Source organism: Meleagris gallopavo, chromosome 5, assembly GCF_000146605.3.
Source record: "Meleagris gallopavo isolate NT-WF06-2002-E0010 breed Aviagen turkey brand Nicholas breeding stock chromosome 5, Turkey_5.1, whole genome shotgun sequence".
Lineage (NCBI taxonomy): Eukaryota > Metazoa > Chordata > Aves > Galliformes > Phasianidae > Meleagris > Meleagris gallopavo.
Genome location: NC_015015.2, coordinates 56,189,223 through 56,199,034, shown reverse-complemented (window position 1 = coordinate 56,199,034; position 9,812 = coordinate 56,189,223). Strand labels below are relative to the sequence as shown.

Below are 9,812 nucleotides of genomic sequence, written 5' to 3'. Positions count from 1 at the left end.
CCGCGGCTGCCCGCCGTGCGCCGCGCTGTGACCTCAGGCGCTGCTGTCAGCCGGCGCTCTCAGCCTCCTGCCCCGCGCTGTGCTGGCAGCTCTGCAGGCAGCCCTCGGCTGCGGCCCCGAGCGGTTCCAGTCTGTCGTATCGGCCCCTCTTGTACCCGTGTCCTTTCCTAAATCACCCCGAGTCCCGGCTTCTTGCTTTGTTGGCTCTCTGAGGCCGCCGTGGCTCAGAGTGCGGGATCTGAAGGAACCCTTTTTCTCCCCCCAGCCTTGTTGTGCGTGTGATGTGCTCGGTGCTGGGGCTCTTTGTGCAGCAGAGCGGACCCCGTCCCCGCGATGCCGCCGTGCAGGTGTACATTGCCAACCACGTCACACACTTTGATCACAACGTCATCAACCTGCTGACCTCATGTAACACGGTGAGTGATGCCTTGCGGGGCTTGGCGGGGCTGCGAGGACCTTTCCAAGCACACGGATGGCTCTTTCAGAGTTTAGATGTTGCTCTGAACATTTTCAGTTCTTATTTATTAACCTAGGATTGTGCAAGCCTGAAGTATTTTTTTCTGTGGTTCAGTTTCATGCTTGCATGAAAAACTGAAGGTGAGAGGTAACAGTAAGGGTTACAGTGAGGATTGGTTTTATTGAGCGGGTAAGATCGCGGAATCATAAAATGCCCTGGGTTAAAAGGCCCACAGTGCTCACCCAGTCCCAACCCCTGCTGTGTGCAGGTCGCCAGCCAGCAGCCCAGGCTGCCCAGAGCCACATCCAGCCTGGCCTCGAATGCCTGCAGGGATGGGGATCCACAGCCTCCTTGGACGTCTGTACCTTTCTGTCAGAAGCAGCATTGTGTGGGGGGTTTCCTTACAGTGCTGGGTGCTTTTTGTACCTGTCAGCAGCACCAAGGGCAAGCAGAGTGCTGTGCTCAGGCTGTTGTGCCGGGCTGACAGCTGTGTGACTTTCCCTATACTCAGAAAATTCCCTGGGGTGTGGAGTTCCTGAATTCGCAGGCACCAGATGTTCCTGGGAGTTGAGTGGTACAGTATGTCCTGCATGAGCGTAGATTGGGTCCTTAACTGCGGAGAGCCAACTCTTGGAAGTGGTGCATCCCTTGCCAAGATGTTGGGAATTCCTAGAGAAACTGTGGGGAATGTGACTGACTCTCAAGGCAGAGGAATTCATTGCTCAGGTGGATGGGATATGATCTGAATTGTGGATCAGGAGTCAAATTCCCAGGGAACTGGGGCCAGAGCCACCATGAAGCCTGAACGGAAGCAGCACGTTCTCTGCTGCTAGCATTGTTAGCACGTGGGGTGTTCCCTCAGCTCCCAGGGGCATTTTTGCTAGCAAGCAGAAATTTTGTTTCCCATTTACACCTGAGAAAGTAGGCCTTGAAGGGAGAACAAAGAGTCGTTTCTTCCTTTCTCTTGCTTCTTTTCTCGCAGCCCGCACTGAATGGTGCCCCTGGCTTCATCTGCTGGTCGCGGGGCTTCATGGAGCTGGGAGTGACAGGGAGCCGAGCTGAGCTGGTCGATTCCTTGAAGGCATACTCGTCTCACAGAGGAAACCCACCGCTGCTGCTCTTCCCCGAGGAAGCTGCCACCAATGGCCGGGCCGGCCTGCTCCGCTTCAGGTGCTGGAGTCGGGTGTCCTGAGCTGCCTGTCCTGGGGCCGGCGCAGCTTTGGAAGTTGCTGACAGCTGCACTCCTCCTTTTCAGCTCCTGGCCATTCTCCATCTTGGATGTGGTGCAGCCGGTTGCCCTACAGGTTCAGAGGCCTTTGATCGCTGTGGTGAGTCTGATGCAGGGCAAGGAAGAGTTCAGAAAGCTGCGAGAGGGTCTCCATCATGTCATGAATTTTGCTTCTGCTTTGAAACCCGTGGAGAGAGCAACCTGGCCTTGTTTTGTCATCCCAAGGATGAGTTTCTGTGTGCTTGCACTTGGCTTTTCAGCTGCCTCTCAGAGACCTTTGGCTAAATCAACGTTCTTTTCTTTACGCTCGCAGCTTTAGTAGATGTTCTCAGTCTGCCTTCCATGCTTGCAGCATCAGCACCTCATACCCTCGTTATGAGTTCCCTTCTTTTAAAGTGTTTTGAAAGAATAACTGCAGCCCCCTTGGGGTTTGGACGACACAGCAGAAGTTGTGCAATGCTCTCTGGATGAGGTTCTTGAACTCATGTCTCCCAGATCCTGATGTGTAACGTGATGCAACATCAGCAGCAGAAAAGTGGCAAAGTTCACAGTTAGGGTGCTGGTGCTACTGAGCAGATTGCAGTCAAACTGCTCTCACTTTATTTGCAGTGAGGCTTTCTTTTCTCGTGATATGGTTAATGGATCTGCATGATTAGAAGGCGTCTTTTGTGTCTGTCAGGCATTTTGGATTTTTTTATTTTTCCATCTCTTTAAGGGGCAGGATGCACTGTGTAGGTTTAAAGCCACTTACAAACAGGCCATAAAACTTTACTGCCCACGCAGGTATTTCTCATGTGATATTCTCTTAGGAATTAGTTCTTTGCCACTTGGTGTTTACTGCTTTTATCCACAAGGCCACAATGCTGAGGTCCTTGGAGTTGGTGAATAATGAACAAGCTGGAATACTGATGTGATTGTGCCAATACCTGCAAATCCGATGTGGTCTGTGGGTGCATAACAGGAGGGATGTCTGGCAGAGCAAGGAACACAGTGCTGGCTGCACACGTGCAATGGTGACAGCTGCGTCTAAATTACGGTGTGAAGCTCTGGTAGCCCAGCTGCTGAGAAAGTGGGGCAGCAGTAGAGAGCTCAAGAAGGCTGTAAGTATGACACAGGATCCGGAGAGCAGGACTTACTTAAAGGTGCTCAGTTTAATCAGCTTATCAGAGATATGGCACAGAGATGGTGGATAGCTGCTTGCACAGTGGAGAAGTGGCTTAAAAGTGGAGAAACTTCTTACTTTTTCCTTTTGACAAAACACACAGCAGCCTTAGCAGGTGCTGAGCCTAGATTTTGGTAATACACGAGCTTAGTTTTGGGTTAGGATGAAGGTTTCTAACTGTGAGGAGGTTTTTGAACGAATACTCCAGTGAAGTGGGAGAGCTGCCTTGTTCCGTACTGCTCGGGTGAGTCGGTGATCTTGTTGTGGGTTTGGTTCCTCTGAGAAATTCTGTGTGATGTGACGAGCTGTGGGGACGTCTGTCATCTTTTTCCTTCATGATCACTGGGGAGAGTGGCATGCACCTAACTGCTGGCCTGTTTGAAGCTGATGGTTGCAATCACTTCTTGTCCCGGATTTTTACCTTCAGAAGCTGAGCAGGACTTTTTGCAGATGGATTGTAGAATTTCTCACGTCGTTTTAAATAACCCAAAACTTCCTGGGTCAGGAGGTGGAATGCTTTGAATGTTTCAATCAGTGCTTTACAGAAAGCTTACGTAGCTACTCACCTGGTGTGTGTGTGACGCCAGCTAAGCACCACCAAGGCTGGGTTTTGGAAGGAATTTGCTGTAGCTGCAATTAGCTGAACCCCAAAGGGAGGGCGTTAGTTGGTGACATGCAGTGGGGTACCGTGAAGGCTGAGTGTTGGAATCACGAGGCATTTGATCCTGGTTTTCTTAGGTCTCAGCTCTGTTCATCAGGAGACGAGGCTTCTTCGTGTTGCCCTTCATGACTCTGAATAAACCACGTGCAAGGCTTTGGTTGAGGATAAAGTCAGGTGTAAAAGAAGCTGAGGGAGCCGTGTTGCAAGCTGTAGACGTTGAGGTGGCGTTCCCACCAGCCTCTGGAAAGCTTTATCGCCTGCAGGATAAAAGAAACCAACTTTAAAAAATCCTAGCAACAGTGTTTATTCAATTGAAAATTGGTAGAATCATTGGACAGTGTAGGTGGGGAGGGTCTCTGGAGGCCTTTAGTTCAGCTGTCTGCTCACAGTCAGAACAGCTCCTGGTTGTGGCTGAGCTGTGTCCTGCTGAGGTTGGAGAGCCCACCAGCTCTGTGCAGCCCTCCAGTCTTCAGCAGCTCTCTTGGGAGGCATTGCAATCCTTAGGGAGAAGATTATTTATGAAGTTTTAGAAATAGCAGGACAGTGATAAATTATGGTTCACCTTTAATGATTTCTCTTCAAAAGGAAGAGTTCTTCAAGGCTTCGTAGTGTGTGAGTGCAGCTTATGGGAACTGAGTCATTACACAGGCTGTTCCCACCCGCGTGTGATTCCCACCGTGATTCCGAGGGAGCATTAATAGGTCTTGGAGCATTTTAAGTCCCTTCTAGAGGCCTTATCTGTGAGAGGATGCGGAGGTATTGAGAGAAAATCTTGCTGTCCTGATGAGAGGAAAAGACAGCTTGGAGCAGAGAAAAATTTAACTCCCTTGCTCTGCATGGTGAGGACTGATGGAGGGGAACCTCCTCTCTTGCCCACTCCTCTGCATCTCTGCTGCGTATCTGTTACTCACTGCCAGCCCCTGGCTCTGCTCTGCCAGCCTGTTTTCCCCAGGAAGACCTGACTGTCCTGTGCTGTGCGGGCTGTAACCTCCTTGCGCTCTCTTCCCAGAGTGTAGCTGACTCCTCCTGGATTACAGAGCTGTTCTGGACCTTCTTTGTTCCCTTCACAGTTTATCAAGTAAGGTACTATCTTCTCTCTCTCTCTCTCTTTTGTTTGGGTGAGGGCTTGGGGGGGGCAGAAAGCCTGACGTTTTCACCGCTGAAGTGAGGCATGCCGCAGTTGTTGGTCCTGCAGCATGGCTTTGTTCAGTGCTGTTGGTCCGTGCTCCTCTCAGCCAGCTTCAGAACTAGAGAGGGCTTTTGGTTCCTGCTGTCAGTGAAGGAGAGGAGTTTCGCAGGGCTTTCACCTAAAGTTTGATGAGTGTATTTTTGAAGCTAGCTCCTCTGCTGTAATTCATCGAGGGCTGCTCGGGTCCCCTGAGTGATGCTGTGCAGGCAGCTCGGTCCTCTGGCATCCTGCTCTTCCCTGCAGTCCCTCGTGAATTGCGGAGGGGTTCAGATTTCTGTCTGAGGCCCAAATGAGCCCAGGCTGCCTGAGTAGCTTTGGTATAATAAAGGTCCAGAGGCAGGCAAGAGGGGCTTGGAGATAAATTCTTTCCAGTGTGCCTTTAGGGGTTGGGCTGTTTCAGTAAAGTCTCCGTGCTGTAGCTGCCCCCCGCTGTACCTGGCTCGTGTTTTGCTGATCTGTTTTGTACTCCCCCATAAATGGCAGCATTTTGTTGTTTGGAGCCTCCCGGGGAACTTCACTAGGAGGTACTTTGTTACGCTTGGGTGTTAATGAAGATTCGACGAGCCATTCAAGTTTTGTCACTTGAATCAAACCTTTCCCCCAGCTTTGCACGATGGGGGTAAGGTTTGACACTCGTCCTGTGGGAACAGAGGAGGGGCGAGCAGGGAGAGCTGGGGTGGGATGGCAGCATTGCACTGCTGATCCCGGACGGGGCTGGCTCCCCAGCAGCCCGGGAAGCAGTCAGCCCAGTGCTGTTGTCCCCATTCAGGTGGATGCCGTCTGTCCCCAGACGAGCTGAAGAGCTGAGTGAGGATTTTGCGCTCCGTGTTCAGGAGGTAGGAGGGTAACGGGGGGGGGTGTGTAGGACCACGGCAATATGGGATGGTCGCAGAGGAGAGCGGGGCGCAAGCAGAGCTGCAAAGCCATTTCTGGTTGGGCATATCTGTGTTATGGGAACTCTGGCCTGTAGTTATTGCCCCTTACAATTATTCTGTTCTTCCGTGGCCTGTTTGCCGCAGACTTTTTAATCCTTTCTGCCATGTATCAAGGCTCTCCCCATTTAGCTCAAATCTGTGTGCTAAAAGCTCCCCTTTCATAATATCACAAATCAAATAAACAGTGATTGTTTCTCCAGCTTCCCATTATTGCTGGGTACTTCGTAGGTCCTGTACCAGAGATCTGGTATCTGTGTCAGCCTGTTTCAAACTGCACTCCTGGTCCTTTGTGCGCTCCGTGCAACACTGAAATGCATCACTGAGGCCTTGGAGAAATCAGTTCCCAGTCCTCTTCCCCTCAGTGTGGCTCCCAACAGGCACCGTACATCTGATACGTTCCCTGCAAGGTGGGAATGCCTGGGTCATGCGTGCTGTGTGTCTTCTCCATGTTTCTGCAGCTCTTGGCTGTGGAGCTGGGTGTGGTATCCACACGGCTCACTGCAGCAGATAAAGCTGAGCACATGAAGAGGCTGAGACATTCATCGCATCTTCCCCTTGCCCCAGGTAGGCATCCCGAGTATGGAACGGCAGCTTAGGCTCTGCCTTTGGGGATACTTTGGTCTCTCTTGGTTTCTCATGTGCAGAAGAAGGGGAGGAGATGTGAGACATCCTCCTAGGGACGAGGGATGCCTGCATGCTCTATGCTGCAGATGTAGCTTGTTGGAAGGAGGGGATCACCACTGCTCAGCACAGACGTGGTGGTGGTGTGCAGGAGGTCCTGATTCCTTGATGTTCCCATTTGGGCATGAAAGTGGGGCTGGTGCAACTTGTTGAGGCTGTGTAGCTTTAGGCCACCCCCTTGTGCCCCCTGTTTCTTTTCCTGCAGCCTCAAGCCAGCCCCTGGCAGCCAGGCTCAGGATGCCTTCCAGCCTGTCTGGTATCGGATCTTTTGCTCCTGAGGATGCACGGATCACAACGATGGCTCAACAGGTCAAGGAGGTTCTGCCTCATGTGCCTCTGGAGGTCATCAGGACAGACCTGGGTAAGCTTAGACCCCGGGTATTAGCAGGGACACAGGATCACCCTCCGTGCCATGTCACGGTGACACCTGGAAGCAAAAGCCCTCATCCTTGCTGCACTGTGAAGCACAGCAGTAGAAAGAAAATGAGGAGCCGCCACAGCTAGGAAACTTCTCTTAGCACATCTTCTGTGTTCCTACAGCCCAGACAAACTGTGTGGATACCACTATTGCCAACTTGCTGGAGGGGAGAGTGCCCTTCTTCCCTGAAAGTGAGGCTGCTACTGACCTGCCTGCTCCATCTACCTCCTGGGCTGCATCAGCTTCTGGCATCCGGGGCTCCGTGGCTTTGCCTTCTTCCAAGGTACTTCGAGAGTTTTAATGTCTCCCCTGCACTGGTGGCTCGCAGACAGAGCGTGATGGCCTGTATTTGGGAGCAGCCATGTCAGGGGAACCGAGCGTTTTAAACTGGAGATTAAATCGGCACGCTGGATGCTTACAGGGCCAATAAGGAGGTTTCCTGGCTTTGTTTCCAGTTGACTTCCGTGCTTTCTGTTCCAGCCAGCTACAAAGCAGTTTGCAAAGTCCCCAGTGGAACGGCACCTGTCCCTGCAGGAGAGGAAGCGCGCGCTGTACGACTACGCCAGGAGGTGAGTGCAGCCCCAGTCCCCATCCCAGCAGTCTGCCCCACGCGTTGCCCATGCTTTTCTGCTTCACCTCTCCCAAGCGTGCAGCCTGTTGTCATCTTGGAAATCTCTGTTTGCCTTGAGCTGTCGCCCGGTTTCTGTTTGTGAGGACTAAGGGGGATAGAAGCTGTTTACCAGAACCGCAATTTCTGTGGGATAGAGCTTAGCAAAAAAAAGTGGGTTTGTTCTTTGGTATAACAGATTTGACTGATAGAAGTCATTGTGAGACTATAGACGTCTTTGAAATAAGGATCGATGCTGTGGAACGCTCATTTTAGAAGAGAGACTTTGCTGCTTGGCAAAGGGATGCTGCCATTAATCTTCCTCAGTGAAAGAGGAGAATGCTAACAGGGAACAGGGAGTGAGTTTGACCTCTGTGTGCAGTTTAGATGATGCAAATAGTGGAGTGAGTGTCCAGTTCTGGCATGCGGTGCTTTTTTCTTTTTCTTTATTTTTTTAGAAAACATGCTGAAAATTCAGGATGAATTTGGAGAGGAGCCACAAAATAATAGGAGAGGAAGTGAAGTCTGTTAAACTTACAGTAAATGAGGTGGCTCGCTGTATGTAATTATTTTTCTGGGTGCAGGGATCAGGCTTTTCAATCTGACAAAGAAATGCAGAATAGTAACTAATGGTTAGAAGTTGTAGGTTATTTCTGTAGAGGAAATCTATTCAATGAGTGGCATGAGCTTCCAACGGAACTGATGTTTTTGTGGTGCCTGCGTGTCTGGAGGTGAGCCTGGCTGACTCCTGAGAAGATGGCAGAGGTAACAGAAGCTTTGGTTCAGTCCAAAGTGGCACAGAACTGCTACAGAGTGGAGTCCCCACCCTGTGCAGGAGTCTTACAGTGAGTAGGAAAAGCCATCTGGTGCCAAGCTCAGGTGCAGCCCTGAGCCCCTAGGGCACTGGGAACTGGGCACCAAGGAGAAGAGCCTGGCTCTGTCCTCCTTGTGCCACCTGTCAGGTGTTTATTGACGTTGATGCAGCACTTCCAGTACTTGAAGGGAGCACATAAACAGGAGGGGAAGGGCTGCTTACATGGGTTGTTAGTGACAGGATGAGGGGAGTGGTTTTAAACTGAGACAGGGGACTTTAGGATGGATATCAGAAGGAAGTTTTTCCCCCAGAGGGTGGTGAGGCACTGAACGGTTGCCCAAGGAGGCTGTGGATCCCCATCCCTGCAGGCATTCGAGGCCAGGCTGGATGTGGCTCTGGGCAGCCTGGGCTGCTGCTTGGTGACCTGCACACAGCAGGGGGTTGGAATGAGATGAGCACTGTGGGCCTTTTAACCCAGGCCGTTCTGTGATTCTGTGATACTGAGATGAGCTTTCCCTTCGGCCTTCCCTTTCCCAGGGGGAACAGCCCCAGCTCTCTCAGCCTTTCCTTATAGGAAGCAAGCTCCAGTCCTTTCACTGCCTTTGTGGCCCTGACTCTGTCACTGTTTCTTGCTTTGGGGAGCCCAGAACTGAAACCAGCATCCCTGATGGCCTTTCTGGTGCTGAATAAAGTGGGCAGAATCACCTCCCTTCACCTGCTGGCAGTGCTTTGCATTATGCAGGTCTGTTTTTGCTGAGCTGCTGTGCCTCCAGCACAGTGCTGCGGCTGCTCCTTCCCACATGCAGGGCTCTGCACTTCTTGCTGAGCTGCATGAGGTTCCTGCAGTTCTTCCAGCCTGTCAGGCCGGGTCCCCGTGTGTGCGACACTGCTGTGCCTGCTGCTCACCCCAGCTTTGTGTCACCTGCAAACTTCCTGAGGATGCAGTCCGTGCCACTGTCCAGATTGTTAACACAGATGTCAGACAGGGCTGGACTCCTTCTTGGCCCCTGGGCTTCTCCTCTCACCCCTGGCTGCCGCCTCTGGGCCCAGCCGAGCAGGTGGTTTTTGATCCCCCTCGCTGCCATCCAGCCCCCGTTCCAGCAGAGGCAGAGCCAGGCCGCTCGTTTCACTGCACGTTGTCAGGGCGGTGGGTGATGATTTCCCCTTGGTGATCCCTGCTAACTGTCCTGATCAGCTCTTTTCCCCCACGCGTTTGGAAGTGGCTTGCAGGACGGGGGCAGAGATGGAGGTGAGGCTGGCTGCCCTGCTTCCTGCGGCCTCCTCCCTGCCCTAACTGAACGCAGGAGGGACGTTCGCTTCCTTTGGGCTCCTCTCCCCGGCAGAGATCACAGCAGCCTCACCCACATCGCGCAGTTCCCTCCCGTGGGGCCATCAGCTCAAGCGTTCCCCGACCCGATCCCCGAGTCCATCTCAGCTCCAGCCCTTTGCCCTCAGGGATTTGGGATTCCTGCAGGCCCACCTCGCTGCCGGAACCTGAAGCCACCAGGCTCCCACGCCCACCTTTTCCCCCATCTTCCTTTTGCCTCCGCCGCACCGATGCCTTTTGGCGCAGGCGGAGAGGCTCAGCCCGGCGCTGGGATCGGGGCAGAGGGCGGAGCTGCCGGGGCTGCCGGGCCGTTCCTGCGATTTCCCACCCCGT

At 52.6% G+C, this 9,812-nt stretch overlaps 2 protein-coding genes across 2 annotated transcripts in view; both read left to right on the top strand.

The window, feature by feature from the left end:
- MDGA2 (MAM domain containing glycosylphosphatidylinositol anchor 2) overlaps positions 1 to 9,812 on the top strand; it is a 375,704-nt gene that overhangs the window by 135,557 nt on the left and 230,335 nt on the right. The window lies entirely within an intron of this gene.
- On the top strand, positions 130 to 7,616 carry AUP1 (AUP1 lipid droplet regulating VLDL assembly factor). Its single transcript, XM_010712135.3, has 9 exons — positions 130 to 416; positions 1,440 to 1,627; positions 1,713 to 1,785; positions 4,518 to 4,591; positions 5,467 to 5,533; positions 6,091 to 6,196; positions 6,519 to 6,674; positions 6,854 to 7,014; positions 7,212 to 7,616. Exons 1-9 carry the CDS (start codon positions 282 to 284, stop codon positions 7,302 to 7,304), a joined length of 1,053 nt encoding a protein of 350 aa, XP_010710437.1. The 5' UTR covers positions 130 to 281; the 3' UTR covers positions 7,305 to 7,616.